The sequence below is a fragment of the Bacillus rossius genome (assembly GCF_032445375.1).
Source record: "Bacillus rossius redtenbacheri isolate Brsri chromosome 9 unlocalized genomic scaffold, Brsri_v3 Brsri_v3_scf9_2, whole genome shotgun sequence".
NCBI lineage: Eukaryota > Metazoa > Arthropoda > Insecta > Phasmatodea > Bacillidae > Bacillus > Bacillus rossius.
The window spans coordinates 38,175,925-38,199,332 of NW_026962013.1; the positions used below are offsets into that span (position 1 = coordinate 38,175,925).

Here is a 23,408-nt window from a genome sequence, read left to right on the forward strand (position 1 = left end):
GCAGTAAATAAACTCCACATCAAATAAACCAACACCATGTAATATAGCATGATTTTGTGCTAATGTTTGTCTAGGTTCTCTGAAGGTAGGCTATAGTTAGATACATACTCGCTTGAAATACGATAAATTAATCAGTAAAATAATCTGTTGATGTTTAAATCCATTATGTTAGAAAATGTCAAACAGTGTGCAAGAAGTGAAACCACAGAGTTAGGCTATAAACATGGCATGATAGTTATTATACTAGTTATATACTATGGCAATAAATTTTCTATTATATTTCCCGGACATTTTTTATAGTAGCCTACTTGAAGACTTGTCTTAGCTATACAAGATAAAATGATTATTTTAGAAGTACATTGTAAAAAAAATTATATACATATTTATTGGAGGAACGTATACCAGCAATTGTCCTGCTAAATTCGTTTAACTTTTTTTCACCAGGCTAGAGACTGTAGATTTGTACATAAACAAGTCAATGTATATTTTTTCAGTAATACTGCCACACTTAAATTCCTATCCGGATTACATATAGTCGGGTTACGCGAAGTCTTGATTTTTTTATTTTATCGTTTTTCATGTCCTTCAGGATCCATATGATCCAATGAAAATGGCATAAAATGTTTTTTATGGCCAACGTCCCAACCTGTCTCTTAACAATTGTGAAATTCTCTCTTCGTTTTGCTTAGTTGCAGGTAGGTAATTTCTCTAAAGTATATGCTCACAAAAGCTGTCTAATGAGCTGGAATGCACGTTAGTCAGTAATAAAACGGAGGAAAATTAATTGAGAAATTTAATAAATAAACTGGTTAAAGCTTTGTCTCACACGCCTTGTTGTTATTATTTTCTCTTTATTGCTTTCATATAGTGCTTTTTTCTGTCAATTTAGCACGAAAAAGCTCAATTATATTTGTTACTATGACACAAACATATATCCAACGTATATTTACCAAGTGTTATATAATGAGAATAAAAAGTCGCGTAAATGATTATAATCATGAGAACTTGCGTCACTTTTCACACCCGTAATATTATACTCAGTGAATAATCTGTCCACAGAAGAAGAAAAAAATTGTTTCTGTTTATGTGTAGTAGTTATTCTTGCTCCATATATTAACTTTTGCTTGAATAACTTCGAAGATATAATTTTACTAGTGTAAAACCACATTTTAACTATTTTCATCCTCTAATTGATAAATTGAGGAAATAGTTCCAAATCAGTTGGAAGTTTTTCCCAAAATTTTATTCAATAATTAATATGCTATGTAGTTATGTAGATAGTCAAAACTGAACTTACTCCCTTTTACCCTCTTGGATATTGTTTTCCGTAGTTATATAAAACTTCCGTGTCAATCTACGGGTAACCGCTGTTTTAAATTACGTTCAAATCGGTTTAGTAGCAAACACGCGATAGAATAATTAACATCGAAACATTTAAACGTTACCTCATTAGTATAAATAGAAAAGGAATTATAGTATTTATAGCTATTTAGATGAATGATAATTAATTTTGATTAAAATTGAAACAGATTGACATAGAAATATCCCCCGTGATCCTGTTGTACACATATTAGTTTCATAAATGCCTTGAAGTGACTTAAATTAGTGTATTTACCTTTTTAGAAAGTTAAATCTGCATTTTTGAATGTCACGCGAAAGAGTGATTACATTTCTTTTAATGGTAACTTTATTGTAGTTAACTCCCAATAGCAAAATAAATATTCACATGGTTTTCAGTATAAAGAATTATTTTAACTACTTTTCCAAATTATTTGTTTGTCGGAAGTTTAATTTTTTCCCCCTTTTAATGGTGGTGCATATGATGATTTATCCGTCTTTGAATGACACTTTTGATTGGAAAGAGTGATTTGAAACATTATTTTGGACATACAACATTGATAGTTTGCACTGAATGTCATTGAGAAAACCCGAAGAACGGACAAAGAAAGATGAATACACAAACACAAAGAAAATAAGCCAAAATCAGCCATTGTCAAATATTAAATATGTAAAGATAGCACTGAGAATTATGTGGAAGGAATTAGTCAGAGCAATGTCAAATCCACAGACGAACATAGTGAGCTGGAAACAACGATAAAGATTTAATGCAGTTTTTAGACATACGCCATTGCAGTTTTGCACTGTTTGTCATGGAAAAATTATAAAAATAAAAAAATAAAAATAAAATAAATAATAAATATAAAAATAAAAAATTCACAGTAAAAAAGACTGAATCATCTGATTGACAACGGAACTAACGATAAAACTAAACTAATATTATGGACAAAACAACGATGGCAGCAAGAACAAAAAATGTTCAACCTCTAAATATCAGACAGCACAAGAATTCCCGTTGAAGGAAGTTAGCCATGAAAAATAAAATAACAACACAGACGAACACTGTGGTCTAACAACGACAAGACAGATTAAATGCAGGTAGACAACAAACCTGGACAACGCAGCAAACATGTAAACACAACGATGAAGATAAACAAGAACTAGATCCAAAAAAAATCCTAAATAAACAAGTACCTAGTACAAACAGACAGTTTGTGCCTAATGACGGGAACAGATGTCAAGTTTCAGAAACGTCGCAACTGTTGTCATTGGAAACCTGTGTTCGTCAGTGCTGTCGTCGTGGTGTCGCCTGTGCGTCGATGTTTTGTCGTTGTGTTGTCCGGATTAACTGTTTTTGTATCATCGTTGCGTCCGTCTGTTTTGCCGCCGTGTTGTCCAAGTTTATTGTTTATTCGTATTTTCCTTTCTTGTTACAACTGTCTCGTCATTGTCAGCCTTCTGTGTTCGTCTGTGTCGTGATATTTTTTTTCTAATTCCTTTCTGTACTGTCTATGCAGTCATACGTTTCATTTAGGCTGATTTTGGTTTATACATTCTTCTGGTTTCTCTACGACATGCAGTGATAATCGGCAATGGCGAACTTCAATAGAAATTTTCTTACTCGATCTTCCGTTGGTACGATTCATTAAAATAACGTATACAATACGCTTAATCTCAGATGGTATAGTGAGTTCTCAACCGGTCACTGAAGCCCACATTAAGACTAAGTGTTTAAACAGCGCCGTTTTTTTTTCTTTTCGGAACCCATCAATTTCCGTCCAGCTACTGATATTAAAACATTCTCGCGGATGGCTATCATTACGCCTCTCTCTCCCACAGCCTCTCGCCCTGGAGTTCTGGACCGCGGTCGCGAGAGAAGGAAACCGCTGATTACCGAGTCCCCTCGAAGGGGGGGGGGGGGGGGGGAAACGCGTGGCCGCCAATTGGCGCTCTGCTTGGAATGAGAAGAAGGTCGTAATGGGTGGTCAAGGCATCGAGGGCGACCTTCGCGTGGCCTACCTTATCATCAGCGCTGGAAGTTGACGGGCCGCTGACCACCGCAACAGCGATGCTCAGCTTGGCGAACCGCAACTTATTCGGCCTCCGCTACCGACACGCCTCCTGTGTCTGCTGCCAAGAGCGATCGTAGAACACCACCTGTAAAGGCCATACATCTTTGAAAATTAACACTCTAGGACAAACGTTGTCGAACAACTGTGAAAACATTATTAGCTTCCCGTGCTATATTCGTGGAACTAGCTTCCAAATGTTTAACTGAACTCCTTGAACATCAGAAGACAAGCAATTCAGTCTGAGGCGGCTTGTGTGAGCAATTTTCCCCAGTAAATACAAAAACAAAAAAGGGGGGTTGTTGTCAAACGTTGGTATGTCCACTATTTTGAATCTTGTTTTTGACGTGAAACTTATTTGGGCGTGATAAGGGAAAATTTCAAGGCAGAATTTTAATGCAACGTTTTCGTGAAACGATTTCTGACGCTAATAGGTTGCGGACGGTGCAGAAAACCTGTCGGGCTCCGTTCCCTTGAGCGGGCTCCACGTGGCGGCGTGCGGCTCAGGTTGAACCCTGTCATGCTGCAGGGATAGGGACCCGCCTGCGCCTGACGCCACCTCGACTTGCTGGCATCTAGTAAGGGAGTATTTGGACAGTGGGCAACACAACGGGGTTTGAGCTTATTTTTGTGCACCGTGCCACGGGCCATTATAGCAAGAAAATAGTGTTCTTTCAAGTACCTATTATTTTAATTACTTGTGTATATTAGTATTGTTAAATAGTGTTTTATGAGTATGAATTGTTTTTCTGTGTAACTAAATAATTTTTGCTTTGTATAATGTTTTCGCGCTTTAGTTTGGCAATTTTATTATTTGTCGCCAATTATTGTTATGAGCCAACGAGTGTGTAAATATGTTTAGACCAACTAAGACTATGCTAGTTAAAAAATGTTTAAATAATTCCTGAGGGTGGAATATTAATTGTTTTTATTTTAATTTTATAGCGATATGGTTATAATGTAAAGAATTATCGTTAGGTAGGTCCATGTCATTTAGGCCTATTTTTCGACTCGCGGAGCGGCGGACATGTTACTCACTGTTCATTCATTCGACGGCAGAACATTATCAGTAGTGTGTAAATGGCGGTACTGGCACTGGCTTCACGGCTGTGGTGCTTGGTGCCGAGTCAATGACCGATTTATTTGACGTCACGGCGGCCATCTTGGATGACCGTGACCGTGACCTTGACCTTTGACCCGTGTCGCAGGTACCAACAACGAAAGAGATTTACATTAACCTCTTGAGACCTGGAAATTTAAAAATTTCTTCAAATCTATTCAATAAATATTTTTTTGTTGGAAAATGGTTGGAAATCATACAACTGCAAGTAATATTTTTAATTATTTATTCCTTATCTCACAATCCTATGTCTCCTGTAGGATACATTAGGCTTTCAGCCTCATCAGGCTCCTCTTTTGATCCAATTATAAAAATCATGAGTTTTGTTACATTAGACATTAACGAAATAATTTGCTGCTGTCCCTCACTAACCATTTACAACAAATGCATACATAATAATTTCTGTGTATCAAACCATATTTTGCAAGTACAAATATGCATTTGGTAACAAATTTAAAATAAATATACAAAATTCTCACAGAAAAAACTTTGTCACTACACTTTTCAGTCATAAATCATGGTAAAGTTTGAAGCAATTCCTGTTGGGCAGCACACAAAGAAAGGCCTTACATGTTGAACAACGTATTCTTGCTGTGTTGAACCCACAACCTGGCAGACGACATCTGTTTTTTTGTGAACTTTCTGGGAACTCTGGCAAGTGAAGCACATGTTTCTTGCGAAGTGCATCTGGTGGATGAGGAACTCGAATTCTCGATATCTTGGAGACAGAAGGAAGAAATTGAAATTCTGGATCATCTTCATCAGTCGAACTTTCTTTTTCAGTGAAATTGAGGAACTCTTCATACTTCATTCGGAAGCTGAGGCAGTCGAGTATGTCCTTTTTGAGAGTTCCAAGAGCAACCTGGTGTCTTCGGTATTCTACCCATCCGGCACTGATTGCAAAGTCAAAGAAATGCATGATTATTCTGACAGTCCATTTCCTGGTCTTTGCTTTGATTCAGTAAAGGCTCATCAACCTGTCCAACATGTCCACACCTCCCATGATCTTATTGTACTCACGAACAGAAAATGGACGATCAACTTGAATTTTTCTCTGCTCTTTCTTGCTCCAGCGTTGACACTTGTCGGTTGGCAACATTCCCTCTTTGTTGGACAAAATCACAACAGCCTTGTTGTCAAACCATTTGGTGACAGAAATCTGACCATCACTTCTGACACACTGATCCATTGCCCCTCTTCCTTCCTTCTCTAAAACTTTATCAGTCTTCAGTTTGGTGTTTTTTGGTATCCTAGATCGCTGCACAGTGCCTGTACCTGTACATCGTGCTTCAGAGTGCAGGAGGTCGAGCAGGTGCACAGAAGTAAAGAACCAGTCCATGTAAATAGAAACTCCTGCAGGCATATTCTTTACCAGTCTCATCACCGCCTTTCCTCCAACTCCAAGGCACTGAAGATTATCCTCTTCTACAATTGGATCTCCTCGTCCTTGATAAAAGAAGAAATCCAATGGCAGTCCATCAGGTGCAGCAGCCAAAAAAATCTTCATACCACATGGGTTTGGTTTTGATTTGATAACTTGCCTAGCAGGCATACGACCCCAAAATGGCACCATTTGTTCATGAACGGAGATATTTGTAGCCTTCGGGTTCAACAAACAGCCATTCAGTACCATTTGTACTAAAGGCTTAACTTTCCAAAACTTTTCTATCTTTTCATCATTAGGGATTTCATCATCGTCAACAAGTTTTAAATTGTTTCTGATGGTGAGATATCTGTCTCTACTCATTCTTTCAGCTATGCCAGTTACTCTAATTTTTCCTGCGCAGTACATTCGAATGTGTGGATAACCAAGATATGACATCAATACAGTTACTGCAAAGAATTTCTTCATTTCTTCTGGAGTACATTTCAATTCTTTACCAGTTTCTTTGAAAAATCGCCTGTTTGTGTGATCGCTGAGCAAAGAGAAGAGATCATCTGGTAGGTATTTTCCCACATAGTCCTGGGGTGGCAAATTTAATGCTTGGGTTTCTTCTGGTTCGTAAGTTGGTGCTGGTGGAAGAGGATCAAAATTCTCCAATTTTTTCCAGAATACTCTTTCTCTTACTGTTTCTGGATCCATGTAATTATTTTTGAATGGCTGTGTCTGCTTTTCTTCCTCATCTTCATCTTCCTCCTCTTCCTCTTCATCATGGCCAGCTTCACATTCACTTTCAGGTTCATAGTCTTTATCATTATCGAGGTCGTCGTCGTTGGATAGCTCCATTTCACTGTCGTTCCAATCAAAGTCATACCCCATAAATTTATTGGAGTATGTTGATACTGAAACAAACATAATACATACATGTAGTGAAGGAAACTTAATATTTTTTTCAAAATGTAAAAGTTTTTGTTTTATTTAAGGCCAGTTAAATGGATTATTTAAGCCATGCACTAGGTAAACACATTGATTCGAACAATACTGAATAAAAGTTGCAAAACAAAAAAAAAGGTTTATATTTTAGTATTTTGTACAAAGAGAAATGCATTTTTTTTGTTAGGTTAGGGTATCGCCATGAATTTTTTGTACTGAATAAAACTTAATACACATTATTTCAAACAAAAAATTAGTTCTGCAATGATTTTTGACTGTTAAATCACAATAAAATTACAGCAAATGCTATGAAAACTTCACTGATCAAACTAGCAGAAAATAAAAGCCTATGGCCTAATGTCTCCTATAGGAGACATGCAACTTTAGAAGTCCATAAAATGGTAAATAAACTGAATTTGTGAAAATTATCAAAGGCATGTAGTCAAAATAAGTTTTAAGAAAGAAATACAGCTATCTAATAAAAAATAAACTTAAAAATAATTAGTGGAAAAACTAACTTACCAACACACCGTCGTTTACTACTGTTGGAACAGTTTTCAGCCATCTTGTTTACAGTTATACATAAAGAAAAGCCACAGAGAACTTTCATATAGGTAGTACCAGCTCTTGTCAACTGATGGAAACTATAAACAAGGCTGCCAACAGCATACAGGCCATAGAATAAAATCTGAAAAATTCCTCTGTGATTCCGAAAAAGTTATTCATTTTTTTCTCTCTAAGGTGTTTAAATAATGTTTACGTTTGTTGTGCAAGCAGTCAAGTTTGATTCACGCGGAGTTTTGTTGAGAACAGAGTAATAGTTTATTGTTAGGGCCATGTATTTTTCGCGATGATATTTCGTGATTAGTTGTGTGTTAAAACTTTGTAGCATTGTCTTTGCTTCGTGGTTGGCTGAGTTTATTCCAGGTGCATGTCTACTGCCAGCACACCAATCACAGCCATGTAGTGAGGAAGTAAGCGCGTACTGAGTGGCCCGGCCAAACAAGGCGATGGCTTCTCTTGCAGACGGCCGCCAATTACAAGGAAAAAATAGCTAACATGGACACACCTTATTAGTAGAGACCCGGAAATGTCGTGGATTAATTTAGTCGCAAGCTAGAATGCAAACCTTCACACTCTCGCACTGTGTTCATGATTGGCACGCAGTTGTTTGGACACGCCCGTCTACGACTGTGAGCCAATGATGCTCAGCTAGGAGAGAAGTAAGCGAATCAGGTAGTGCCAAATAACAAGGATAAAAATGTTCTCGCTAAGAAATCAACCAATGGGAAAGTAAACATGGGTCGAGCACACCTATAACTTTGAATTCTATCCTGAGGCCAGAAGAATCCGCGAAATTTCCGGGTCTCTACTTATTAGATTCTCATGAGCAATCAGATTTTTCAGCGAAAAATTGATGCTACTAGTAAATGTTAATCGTACCCAAAAACACACCTGGAAAATTACGACTGGCTCTAAGCTACAACGAAATTCGTAATGTAGAAATAAACTGCGTTGCCCAGGATTCATCGCGTCGCATCGTGCAGATGAAGTAGTGCTGTGGGCTAACGTGCTGAGACCGTGTACTCTAATCCTCCACGAAAGTCGTAGTCAGTATTTTAAGGTAGGATCAGTAAGTTTGTAATGAGCAGCGCGCTACATGGACCCCTGAGGTTAATTAAGAATGGGTCGTTAAAACACAGTACCCAAACTTAAAACGTGAAGTGATAAAGAGTTTCGGAGGACAGAATATTACCGAATATGCTGTGGAGCAAATCGGAATATGTTCATGCACACAAATAAAGTTATTTGCTTATTACTCTCCAAGCGCAAGTGTTAACGAGGAGTAAATCTAAATTTCATCCTGTCTAAAGCAACCCGTACTTTTTAATTCATATTAATATTCGTAAGCTGCTTTGATTAGTTGCCATTATGTTGACCTCTTACTTTTTCACTTTCACCCAAGATATGTAGATAATGTATGTTTGTTTGGCTAACACAGAGGTTTTTAAATAATAAAATATATATATTTATTCATAACAGTGATATGCAAATTCAAACTTTTGGAAATATATCTACACATGTATTGAATAGTTAGTATTTATTAAACAATGTAATGTCTAAAGGACTTGTATTTTGTTTTATTAAAATATATATACAAGCTAAAGCTAAATTATCTGGACGACCGAGCGTACGCACCTCTTTGGTGACATGTTATGACATGTTATGCATGTCTCCGTGATATAAGTATAGCATATTTGTTTACTGCTGAGTTTTCATATAATTTTTATTTTGAAGCATGCTGGAAAACGATGTTTTCACCTTCAGTAGAGACCTGACTAAAACGAATGCTCGCGCCATTAAATGAATTCAAACGATATCGTTAGAGCAGTGGTCGAGAGTTTCCAGTACATACAAAATAAGTTGTGATTTTTACGTCGCGTAGCTATGCTTGTTGGCTGAAGACGAGGCGTGCTCCGTAGTCGCAGAGCGAACTGAGTCACGTCCGGGAGTCGGGGGTCGAACCAGTCGCCCTCGCTGTCCAGCCCGCCTCCTGGTCCACCGCGACCACGCGCCTCCAGGAACACTCAGCTTACAACACTCGTGAAAACCCATGTAACTTTGAGTTCTCATAAGTAAGAACTGGAAAAAAACTTTTACGGTTTCGATAACATTCAGGATAGGCTGCACAGTTATTTGTACACTCGGGAAAATAACCCCAGTTTCATGGGTTGCTGGCTTGTGAGTCGTCTCGACTGGTTTGTCAGTTGAAAGTTTATTCATTGGCCTACAGTAGTCCAGAACGCCTGTGAGCCTAAAGCAAAAGCAGCTAGAAGGTATACTTATTTTAATTTTAACCTATCGCGAAATGAATCCGCGAATTTTTTTCTGGTCTCTAGTTATAACAAGTTAAAACAATCATAATTTAGAAACATACTATTAAGAAAAACACAACTTAAAAAAGTCTTAACTTATAAAAATCTTGAAATAACTTTCACGAGTTAGATAAACACAACTTAAAACTGTCATAAATTAAAAACAGGTTTACCAAAGCATACATTGCCGAAACACGCAACTTAGAACAATCACAAGTTATAACAGACAAAACGTAGAATATTCTACCTTGTGTGTTTCTAAACGGCGTGTGTCTAAGCGGTTTGACGGCAACCCCGAAGGACAGCTGTCTCTCTCGTTGGTTGATGTAGGTCGGGGCCTCGCGGAGAGTTCTTCCCTTCCCCTCACGCCGCGAGATCTCCAATCAGGGAAACCCACGACATATTCATCTGCTTCAATCTACAAACAACCCACCTCCCCCCTTTCGCAGTGCGCAACCGTCTTCTTCCGCCGCCCCCTCCCGCTTGTTCTGAGTCACGCACCAAGTCTTTGAGCTGATCAGCTCTGCGCGGCAGTGGAAGCCTCCTTGGAATATTCCGTGGCAGCTTCCGCGGACACTGCTACAGTCTGTGCCACGCAACTTGTCTCAAATTTAGAAAGTTCTCAGAAGTAGTACCAGTAGTAGTGCAGCTGCTCTTCTGTCAACAGTGTTTGTAATCCAATTGTCAGTGTTCGTAAACAAAACATTTTGAAACTAGTGTGTCCGCGTGTGAAAAATCGTACAAGGATTTATTTCTTTAATTATAAAAAATATGTAATAAAAAGTTATCATCAATCATGAAATAGTTACTGATCGTGATAGAAAAATTAAATTAGATTATTTTATGTGGTACATAGTAGTATTGGTATAATTTGGTGTTTTTGTAGAAATGGGCGCTCACCTTATATTGGTTGCACTTGGATGTGAAAAAAATAGTTGGTTTTATTGTTATAAGTTTAATTGTTTTAAGTTTTATTACAGTTTTATTGATTATTAGTATTTACATTCAAAATAAATTATTATACTTAAAAATGACCGACCACAAATCAGTGGCACTTTAAATGGTTTATTTTCAAGTCACCCAATGTCTGTCAAGTTCCACAGTTCACACTCCTCACTGGAGCTAGGCTCAACTGTGGTTCACCCCTTACTTCGTGCCTGTCCACACACACAGTCTCGCGTCACTCAATAAACCGCGTTCTCTCGATCCAGTCGAACTCCGCGTCGCGGCGCCACTCTCGCCTCTTCACCGACGTCGCACTTCCCTTCGCTCGGAACCCGCTCGGAACCCGCACGGAACTTCGGAACTCGGCACTCAAGCGGCACTCCGCCGAATCTCTCGCCGCACTCCTCGCGGTACTTCCCCGGAGGCCGGCCCGAAACTGCCCAAAATTCCTCAAAAGTCAAAATTTCCATTTTTTGAGGATTTTTGGCGGGATTTTTTTCCAAAAAAAATTGAAATTTTGGCAAATTGTGAGGAATTTGTTGAAAATTTGAAGGTCAACGGTCAAGGTAAAATTTCAAGGTCATCCAAGATGGCCGCCGTGACGTCAAAATCTAAGATGGCGGTTCGGCTCCCGCTCCACGCGCCAGCGCCATGTCCCAGTATGCCCTATTCTATACTACTGCCAGCCCTTAGATATAATTATTGGAAATTTAGCACATCACGAAATGAATCCAGTCTCTAGTTATGTCTCTTCGTCCCTTAAGACATCGCTGTCAACAAAACGTTAAACAAACCAAATAAAAAGAATGTTGTTAAATTTGTTTGGTCGTATTTCATTTTCTAAATTAAAAAAATATTATCCACGATTAATCAAGCTTATGTGGTCAGCATTTCACAAAATACTCCAGGGAAAAATTAATTTACCAAGAAGGGCATTTTCTTTTATCCGGGGCGGTGCAAATGTCACGCCTTCTTAATAGCCTTCTGCCCTAAAGGTCAGTGACATTTTCAGGGCATACCTGCTGACGAACTCAAGAAAACTTGCACATAATATTATATATATATATTGCATTTGCAGTCGGAATCTGAGTTTGTTTTTTTCAACATGAAAACTAGAGGATAATCTTTGAGTGCTAACAAAACCTTCAAATGTTTGTTAAGTCTATAGCACACGTATGGTCTTCTTCGTTTCACGTTCATGTTTAAGCTTTTTATAACGGAACGCAGTACCTATAAGTCAGAATCCAGCATAGTTTCCACGAAGATCTAGTTATCTGGAACTACGAAGAATTCTTCATTTATCTGAGATGCATTAATTTCTAAAAAGTCTGAAAATTTACTTCATTTTATGACAGTGTACAAGCTGTGGCATTCATCTGCTGTCGTTATTCTTATTTTTATAGAAAAGTAAATATTTAATATATTTTTGCAAGAACAGATTTTTTTTTTTAACTGATATCATTTGCCTCTTCTTTTTTTTAAACAAATGTATTGTGCTAAAACTTCCACTTTGTATGAAACCTACCCACGACCGAAAAACAAATCTATCATATCGTGAAATGAATCCGCGAATTTTTGCGGTCTCTATACATTACAAAATTTAAGTAACCTAAATCTATTCCTCGAAACCAAAGCCTTCCTTCTCCCTTGTGTGACCGTTAACTGTCTTAAGGGATGTAGCTGATGTGAGCAGTTGCAACTCGACAGGCCTTACCGCGTGCGGCGGGAGGCCCTGGAGCGAGCATGCTCATCACGTGACCCGTAGCACTTCATGGCGCAGCAATAAAGATAAAGTTTTACCCTATGTCGGTAACCACTCACACTCATTACTGTGTTGAGGTTCTCGTGTTTCACCGTCAAATACTCACGCTATTTCAGGCTCTAAACACTCACGCTAAGAAATAACTTTGAACTATGTTTTGTAAATAATATTGAAATTTAAAATACAGATTATAATTGTAGAGCCTTTCTATTATATTTTTATCGCCAATTATCTGTATTGGATGCTACAATATATGGTATCACAATTTGCACGTTTTAATACAAACGATGGAATAAATTTTATTTACACAGCGTCCAAGAACTATTGATCGGAAAAATTTCGCGGTTCAGTTACCGCTAGGATGGACTCCACAATCCTATACTGCTCATTGGCTGCTGACTCGAAAGTTGTCTAGACTGGGCTGCCCGGGGTTCAACGCTTCTTTGGCCCAGGGTCTCCTCACTGGCCCAGGGTCTTCCAGATAAGCCCTTGTGCCAATAGCAGAAGGATCGCTAAAGTATGCGTTTTTGAATTTTAGCGTATCGCGAAATGAATCTGCGAATTTTTTACCCGTCTCTTAGATGTAGGCTATGTTTTAAATTAGTATTTTTTTTGTATTTGGTAAGACATAATTTTAATGTGTAATTTGCAATTCACACTACACTACAGAGAGTATATATATATATATATATATATATATATATATATATATATATATATAGTAAATAATATTGACGATGCAAAGATAAATCACGTACTGAAAAGATCCTTGCCTAGCTTATGTGATAGGTGTAAAATAACTATGGTTTCATTACAGAGTGTTCAACGGAGCGAGGGCGTGAGTCACTGAATCTTCAGTCATTGTTTTACTCTATATTATTTTATTTGTGGCAGCAATCACCGCAGTTATCACCAGCGGGTGGCCATGTCTGGAAGATTACATGGTGACCGAGTGAAGCCGTTTTATCTCAGCTCATGGTCTGCGCCATGTTGATTATACACCTTCATTGACTGAAGTGTAGTGTTCGCACTGTGGAAACAGTTTGAAATTGACTGCATTTTATGGAACTGACTGTGTTTAAAGACGGAGATTTTAATTACTTGTTAACCACCATCAGATGTGATCGAGCACCGGTTTAACAATGTTCTGGGCATTAAAATATGACCATGACGAGGTAAAGTAACTTCAACTCTGTGACGGCATGCCGTCTCCTAATCACGCACGTGGCCATACGTACTAAATTCCATACCGTAGAACTATTAGCTTATGATGTAAGTGCCTGTTATAAGGTTTAAATTCACTTGTGTTTAGCATTTGTTTAACAAAACAGGCCGTAGGCGTATAAAGACTAATACTAGATGATCGTTTAATAGCTTGAAAGTGACTCGATAAGAAGAATCGAAAAAACTATAATCTTGAAGAGGTTATTGTTAATTAAAAATGTTAATACATCGGCAAACAATTATAGTATATCTTCATTGTACCCTAAAAATATATATTTTTCTCTCCAGAAAGGGGATTGGGTAGTCGGTCTCATTTCTATATTAATTATTAACAAGAGAAAAATTACTCACACACCTTCATACTTCTTCTTCCTTGTAATTTACCTTTTTTATTTAAATGAATCTGTGAGGAATGCAGAAATTCTTAAACAAATTAGTTCGCGAAGTCTTTTATTTAAAACAATAAAGAGCTTCCAGTTGATAACTGAAATATAAAGCCTGGCCTTCAGCACAATCTCACATTTTACAACCAATTTATTCTCTTAATTAAAAATTCCAGTCATATTGTGTAATTTTACTTGTATGTATTCTTTGCTGAGATAACATAAAAATTTGAAAGATCTATCGGTCAAAAAATATAATGTAATTAGACTTTTAAATCGGTATTGAAATATGTTTTGCCTGAGAGTGAGGCAATGCTGGCCTTTGTTGATCCCTACAATAATTCATCCGAGTTGCATTGAAACACCCACCGACATTTTTACTTTCCGCCATGAACAGCTAAACTATAATTACAATTCAGACAGAATCAACACTCTAAGTTAATATTAAATTTTTTCCTGCTACCAATCCCGAAGATATTGTATTTTAACATCTAATTATATTAATAAAATTGATATATAGCTTCTGGAAACTTAGTTTCTAAAAGAAATATTTCAAGGATTAAATGTTCCACAACACCATAGTTAATATTTTTGGTTCTTATGCATTAATTAATTTCGCCGGCATTTCTGTCAACCTTGCAGTTGCCATCTTCAGTGATGAGCGTAACTATATATAGGACCCTCATTTTCCAGCCCCTTCTCAGTCGCACCTGTGTTTCCGTACCATGTGCGTCTCTGCCTGAGGACGGGAGCAGATAGCAGTTCCCGAAACGTCGCTTGTTTCTGTTTTGGTAAAACTACTGTGCTTGTTTGTCTTTTCGTTTTGTCGTGTTTTTGTCTCGTTTCAACTGTTGTGCTGAATTATTTTGGGTTCAATATTTTTGTGTTGTCATAATTTGTGGGGTTTTTTTTTTGTTCTCTTAGTACATTTTTCTTTGTTTTTCTTTGTTGACCATATTCCTGTTTCGGAATATTTTGTGGTGTTCATATCCTTGTTGACAACAGCAATTGTTTGCTTAATTTTGTGTGTTTTTTTGTCTTTTTTGGGTATTTTTATTTATTTATTTATTTTATTAGTTTTTCTTCAACAGAAAAAGTTCTTAGCAATGGCGTATGTCCAAAAACTTACATCAAGTCATGCACTCCCATTGCACAAATCTTTTAAAGATAATATATAGGATTATTTCATGTGTGTCAGGCCATCGGATTAGTTTCAAAAATGATATCTGTCCCATGAAAAGAGTGAAGATGGCCATTACCGTAATCTATCTCATACTTTTAAACAAATTTGCATTTTGTGGGAAGATTAAAAAGAACAATAAAATAACTATAATATTTTTTTAATAAGTTTATACTAAATAAGGTTTTGACGGAGTGTACTTGGGTAAGTAATAAAATAAAAAATGTTATTGTTGTGATGTAACGTGCCTTTTTTACATATAAAGTACTATAAGATTTCTCGTGATAAATGTTGTTTCTGGTAACGCTAGGTTTCTGGTTCATCACACGCGTGCTCTTGGAAACATTAAAACCGTGTTATTTTCTCACGTTTCTTCGCTGCTTTTAATGACATTTTCAAACAAATGTACAAAGCTGACGAACAATTTCTTTTAAAATAAAGTGCTGGAATTGTTAAGAAATTGGACATAAGGCTGTCCACCTTTAACGTTAATGGCCTAGGTGTAGGGCCTTTAAAAACCCTCCCAACAACGAGCGAGAAAATAATAGCCGACCAAGTGTTTTCTGAGAGCTGCTCCAGGCCCAAAGATAACGTCGCAACGAGATCTGGAGGAACGAAGCAGGCTAGGAAGGACGAGAGGGTCTGTGGTCCGGACAATAAGACGGTAAGGTCTGATAGGCCACGAAACTGCAGCGAGACACACCTAGAAGGAACTTCAGCGTCCCACAACCACCCTGTTATCGCACTGTCCTTCCGTGTTCTTGTGAAGGAAGCTGTTTGTTATGGGCGCTCGGTCGCATTAACATTCCCTTGAATTTCCCATCTCTTCTTCGAGTTCTTTAAACCATCCTTCCCCCGGAAAATTCTCATTTCGCCGTTCGACTTTCCCCATTTTGAGAGGCGAGACACGCTCATCAGTTTTGAAATCGTGCTAAACAAAACCAATACCAAGAGGGGTTTTGGGGGGGGGGGGGGGGGGGATATTCAACAAACTGATTTAAATTTTGTTGTTTCGGCATTTCTCACAATAGGCTCTAAATAACTAAGTAAGTTTGCGGGCGTGTAATCTGGTTGTGATTATAATTTTAAAGCTTTATGCGTTATTTATCAGCGAATTTAAGAACACCGTTCGATGACCATAATTATTAAGTGTCCATTAATACCGCTAAAGCGTTTCTTATGTCAATTTTTATATAAGTATTATTTTGTGACACAAATAGAAGTTCCAGTTAGTATTTATTAACTCTTCGATAAATTTAAATAAGACATTTAAGATTTAAAAAAATACTATATTCAGCCCTTACATTGTTTTCTGAACATAAAATTCTTACAGTCATTTATATCTTGCTTCTCACAGAATAGGTACAGATAAATTTTTCTTCGTGTCAATTTTAAATTTATTCATACAAGAAACATAATCAGACCAGTAGGCGATAATATTAATTAACTGACCAACCAGTTGGTATGTAAAATACTACTTGTGCTAGGGATCCAAATTCTAAAGTTTTCTAACGTAAGTAAATCACGAGTCCTCTAATTGAATTCTCAAATGAAGTATAATATTATACATGTTCCCTTGATTAAGCAGTAGTGAATCAAATTCCTATTTATAAAATTTACATAATATCTACTATTTTTAAAGGGAAAGGTAATTTTTTGTGACAGATTTTTTTTAATTATGTGCCTATGGTTTGCTATCATGCATCACCGCTACAAGTGGTTTAACTAAAATAAGTAATTAAGTCTTAAGTACAAAAAAAAACATATATGCAAATGATTTTTTGAATATTTATACTTTGAAAAGTATACAGGACAGGGTACTATAATTAGGAGAGAAAACATCACGGTGATGATTGCTGGCAAGACAAAAAAACATAAAACCTCGATTTTCCATAATCATCATCATTCCTATCATTCCTATCACAACTAACGCTCGAAGTGACCCATCATTGGAGGCAGTGCAAGGCAGCGTTCCTTTTTCTGCTGTTAGTGCTCAAGTTGCTGATCAGCTGAAAACCACTTGGGAATGACAGTTGCCGGACATTTAACTTGGTTACGGAACACCCTTCGACAGTATTGCCAGTGATAATAACGCCATGGATGAGGACTGGAGGACTTTTTGTTGTTTTCATCGTTAATAATTAGTTTATTAATTTTTTTTCGGGATGTAGACCGTACTTGATTTCAAAATGATTTGCATGTTGTACATTATTTATTACAGTAACTAGATTTTAACTTCGGTAGTAGTTCAAAATATGTATAGATATTCTTTATATCTAATCGCAGGTTAGGTGGTTCCTACCACAACCGTCAATTCACTTCATAGTCTGCTCCTGCCGAGTTCTTGTCCTTAACTGCAGCGTTTTCCTGAAGTCCGGGCGGCAAGACGTCATTCCTCAGCAGCTTATCAACAACCTCAGCTACTGACGGTCGTCGCACAAACGTCGCTCCGTCACCCAGGGTCGTTGACTGGAGTCGGGGTGGGGGGAGAAGATCCCCGTGACCGGTCACCAGGGAGGTCCAGTAGATGTATTTGGTTCGTTCTGGGACACCGGAGAAGGGAGGGGGATTCGGGGATTATGTCACTTCCTTCGACCATGCACACACGATCATCAGCCATGTACGCACGAAAAAATGTCCCGTTACAGTAGTAGGAAATAGCCGATTCTGGGACAGGCGCAGGATCCAGGATCCAGGATCCGACCTTGACCTTTGACCTTGACCTTGAACCCTGAACTTCGACCTTGACCTTGAACCGAATCATTGACCTTTGACCTTTAACTTTGACCCTGATTATGAAAATTCGACCCTTGACCTTTAACTATGACCTTGAACATTGACCTTGAACCTTGACCTTGAACCCTGAACTTTGACCTTGAACCCTGAACTTTGACCTTGAACTGAGTCATTGACATTTGACCTTGACCTTTGACCTTGAACTTTGACCCTGACATTGAAATTCGACCCTTGACCTTTAACTATGACCTTGAACATTGACCTTGAACCTTGACATTGACCTTTAACTTTGACCTTGACCTTTGACCTTGACCTTGAATTATGACATTGACCTTGAAATTTGACCTTGACCTTGAAATTTGACCCTGACATTGAAATTCGACCCTGACCTTTAGCCTTGCGACCCTCGATGTTGCCAACCTGATGACGTGGCTGCTGGCTGACTGACTCCCACCACTTTGTTCATAGTATATTTATCACCAGGTAGTATGATGTCATGTCCGCCATCTTGAAAATCAATAATTTTTATGTTAGAAAAACGAGAAAAAAATTAAAAATCATTAAAAAAAATAACTAATCGAATTAAATAATAAAAATTAAATAAATTATTACTTAAAACCACTGTTGAACATATCGTTATGGTCGCCATCTTGGATTATATTTAATTGTTGCATGTTTCGTTATGCCCCGCCATCTCGGTTGAGTACGATGTTATCGTTACACTTTACATTATGACCGCCATATTGGATCCTATTAATGTTGCATGTTTCGTTATGGCAGCCATCTTGGAATCGTGTAATTATTTAGCTAGAAATTTGGGGAAAAATCCCTAATTCATTAAATAAATCACTCATTAATTTACATACTGATTCGATCAGTTCCTGTCCTTGGTTCGATACTCGATCGATGCAATAATGTTTAATTTTATGTAAAAAATAATAATTTCAATAAACCATGTTCAAAATTCTTAAAGAGGCTTAAAATCCTCTACTACCATCATCTTATAAGCCATCATGTCCGCCATCTTGGAAATTCGTAATTTCAATGCTAGAAATTCAGGAAAAAGTTCAAACTCATTAAATAAATTTTGCAACCAATAAAATGATTGATTAGATCGACTTAGGTCCTTGGTACGATTCTGGATGCTGAAGAAAAAATAAATATAACAAAAATTTAACATAATAGTGACAGGTTCGTAAATAAAACATCGCAAATTCTTTCACAAAATAAATATTATTACAAAATCTATATTTTACTACAGGATCACTTGCGAAAGCCCTGCATAGGCGTGAAATGACTAATTCTTAGCTCCAATCGGTTTATACTAGACAGAGACCAACCAGAACCTTTACAGACATAGTCCTCCTCTTCTTGACAGAGTTTCTGGATACAGTTTTTAACAGTTTGCTTCACATCGTCAGAACTGTAAATTACTGCAGCCGATGTCTTGAATGCACACTTCCTCACTTTGTCTTCGAATGGATATGGCTTTCCATATATACAGTCCAACCACAAGTTATATTTTGATGGACCGTTTGTTGCTACATCAGTAAGCTGATTGGTTATGTCCTCTCTGATATCATCAAGAAAATAACAAATGTCTTTTGACTCACCTAACGTATTTAGATAATAGTAATCTTTCAATTTTCCACGAAATGCAGACTGCGCCAAGTAGAACCCATTATCATTCACTTGTAATGCACCGAACACAGTATTAGGTTTATTTTCATGTCCAGACGTTATAGCAATCGGTTGCTGCACATTGGTTTTCTTGCTTGTACGCTTACGAGTCTCCAATCTAAAGCGAGGAGTCGAAATTTCTACAGGTAGTTCTTCAGTAGACACACGGACTTTACCGTTGCATTTTTTCACATGCCGTCGCAAACTATCAATACGTGTAAACCATTCATGACACTTATCACAGCGGAACTTCATGCGAGATGGATTCTTCTTGCATTTACTCCTCTCATGTCTTCGTGCTACATGAGAAAAAGTGAACGACATATCGCAGTAGCTGCAAGGATACCTTGTTGATGAAGACGAGCCTTTCAGACCCGATCCAGATACTGACGTTGCCGCAGTTGCGACATCTCCAGGCATACTCTTATGAACATCAATGCATCGTTGTTGAATAGAAACCTTTACTTTCTGCCGAACAGCAGGACCTTTGCATGTCTTCATGTGCGTTTTCATATTATCTTTTCTGGCAAACTGCTTATGGCATTTCTCACAAACAATCATTTTACGATAAAGGTTCTTGACACATTCTCTCTTTTCGTGCGTCGAGCATTGCTGTTGTTTGTGAAAATCTTGTCACAGTAACAACACCGATGTCCGTTAGTTGTTGAATCACCAGCCATTGAAGTCTCCATTGAGGCTGAAACGAAGTTCGTCGTGTTTTCCTGTGTAGCCAGCACCACCGGCATTAAATTCTCTTCTGCTGGTGGTACCACGACTGTTGAAGTCTCCTCCAGTGTTGTCAGAGGCGTTGCCGTCGAGATCTGCTCCTTCCTCGTCGTCGTTGACGTTAGGGTTCCTGTAGACGATGGTACATCCTCCATCAAGTTCGACGTTAAAGTCGGTAAAGATGCCATCGAGTTCACAAGAATAGGTAATTACGCGACTTATGCACCAGAAGAAACAAACTAGGTGATCCTTACACCGATAACGTCAGTAACAAACTGAGCATCCTGCTGTCTAGGACTCGCTTATATACATGCACAGGATGGAATAATACGCTAGTCAAATCAAGAACCATCAACAATAATACTCGAGTCAAAACTACATTAAAAATAGAAGCCCACTCAACGAAAAAGGCAGCACATTTGGAAGCAAATTCGACATATGAAATGGACACGCAATGCACGCACTTGCAGATTTCATCACAAAGTTAACATTTAAATTTCATTCAAGCGAAGTAGCAAGCCAATGTCACATCATCATATTAACATCCTATTGGTCATACTATCCTCAAAATTTCACAGTATTATAAATCACACCAGTTATAGACGGACTTATGGTTTCTAACACACAACATTTCAGTCATTTTTCTTTAATAAATTCATATTTTAAAATGCAAAATATACATGGTAAACGAAGAACCAGGTACGTAAATATTTTATATACTTTATGTACACTGTAGACGTCAAGAGCTTGAAAGTACATATGTAAGAAAGATATTTAATAAAACTCATATTAAATTGTATATTTATTCCCATTAATACACATCAGATCAAAAAAAGTAGGTTTTATTATATAAACCTCGAATTTCTTAGTTCATGTTTCTTTGAGGACGTATAAATTTTCATCATTTCGCGAACCAAGTAGAAGTTTTTGTCTATTCTTCAATCATTTGGATTGTCTCTCGATGAACAATTGGTCTCATGTGCTACGGCTTCCATCTTCTTTACATATTTGTTATTATTAGTCTTAAAATCCACGCATCCGTGTCACTATCACAGACGCAAAGTTATCATCATCATCATCATCGTAGCTGTCATCAATATTATCATGAGCTGTTTCAATATCACTCATTTTATGATATTGTTTCCGCATTTCAGTTGTCAGAGATTGACCACAATCTATGATCTTGTGAGCTTCACATTATTCTCTATTGTTTTGTAGACATGGTTAGTTCCATTCTCATTTTCTTTAAAAGCCTGTGTGTCCAGTTTTATTATTTAATCCTTCAACCCATCATCCCAAACACAATTAAATCATCGTAGTATACAGAAAAAAATCAACAAAGTTCCTTTCATTTAATCTTAGGAACCGCATCATCCTTTCCACCTATAGTATAGTTTCTTGAGCCCAAGAGTCTTTCATTATATACCATGCAGTGTTCTTCAAGAGATGTGGTATACTTCTAGTTCTACATACAAATCCATTCTATCATTGATTTGTTGACACATTAGAAAAAAAAACCTTAAAGTTAATTTTTACGTGTTTTATAAAATAATCACTTCGGCTAAAAATAATTACCACACATAGTGTGTTATTACATTTCCTTCTTCATCTGCAATGCTAAGTTCCTTGATAATAAATCCATACTGACTAGAGAAGCCTTGGAGGTTTACACATTTCGTCATGGTGGTCGAGACGAGACTAAGCCGGTAATGTACTGTCAGGTCTTAGATAATAGACGACACAATCTACCTTGTTGCAGGATGTCTCGATGATGTCCGGAGCCTCCTCGTCACAATAACTGGTGCAGTGATGACCGAAGTTGCAGACCTCTAGTTGGAAGTAACCATCCTCGGTGACGTAGTGCACACGGCGGAATCCGGGCGTTACTTCCGCGTACTTTGCAGTTGGAACGAACAGCATTTGCTTGAATTTGTAGCAGCAGCTCTATACCCACACGACTATGTGTTGACTGCTGTGTCTAGGGTGTTGACCTCAATTTATTCCGCTAGGACCACCCTCCAGTCCAGTCACATGTACCGTTGCTTCCGTTGTTGTCCCCCGCCTTGCTGGCGACCTCCAACATTCCAACACGGTGATCAACCATCCAAGCCCTAAGCATGCTAGCATTGTGTCTTGAGATCGGACCTGGACATCCAAGTTACATAGAGTATAATATACTCTGAAATACATAATAAAGAGAAAATTGATATAAATAACATTATACTTTGCTTAATAGTTCCAGAAGTAATGAACGCACTGCTTGACCAGTGACAGGTGTAACTAAATATTAAATATATTTAATATTTTATTTTCCATTACCTTTCATGGTATTTATTAATCGTTCACTCTACGAAAAACAACTCAAGACAATAAACCTGACCAACGAATTAAATACAGTACCGCTATGCCTTACATCAAAGTATAATTTTTCGATAATCTGAATAACCTATAAATCGTTCATGTACAAAGCCACACATACAGGCCAATTGTCTATGGACCATGAGACCGAGTCATGACAATATCAGACGTATAGGCTAGTCAATTCAGGACCGCAGGACCTTCTTCGTCTTTAGATAATAACAGTCATTTAGACCATCATGAAATTTTTTTATACATGAGGACCAAGTGACCTTGAAAAATATTTTAGTAACACGAAGAGGTTTAAACTAGTAAATATTCAGTCACTACATATTTTACTACGCGCAATCAACAAAAAGGAAGCATCATCAACGAAAAGGCAGCACAATCAAAAAAGGCAGCACATTTGGAAACACCATCAACAAAATGGAAGCACATTTTGGAAGCACCATCAACGTAAAGGCAGCACATTTTGGAAGCACAGTCAATAAAGGCAGCACATTTGGAAGCACCATCAACAAAAAGGAAGCACATTTGGAAACACCATCAACAAAAAGGAAGCACATTTTGGAAGCACCATCAACGTAAAGGCAGCACATTTTGGAAGCACAATCAATAAAGGCAGCACATTTGGAAGCACCATCAACAAAAAGGAAGCACATTTTGGAAGCACCATCAAACAGGCAGCACATTTGGA

General features: G+C 37.6%; 1 protein-coding gene across 1 annotated transcript in view; it reads right to left on the reverse strand.

Annotated features, from left to right (window-relative positions):
- Positions 1 to 3,295: 3,295 nt before the first annotated feature.
- Positions 3,296 to 23,408, reverse strand: part of LOC134542951 (uncharacterized) — a 647,441-nt gene continuing 627,328 nt past the window's right edge. Inside the window, exon 5 of the mRNA XM_063387576.1 lies at positions 3,296 to 3,495. Within this exon, the coding sequence (XP_063243646.1) occupies positions 3,431 to 3,495 (65 nt within the window). The 3' untranslated portion in view covers positions 3,296 to 3,430. The remainder of the gene's footprint in view (positions 3,496 to 23,408) is intronic.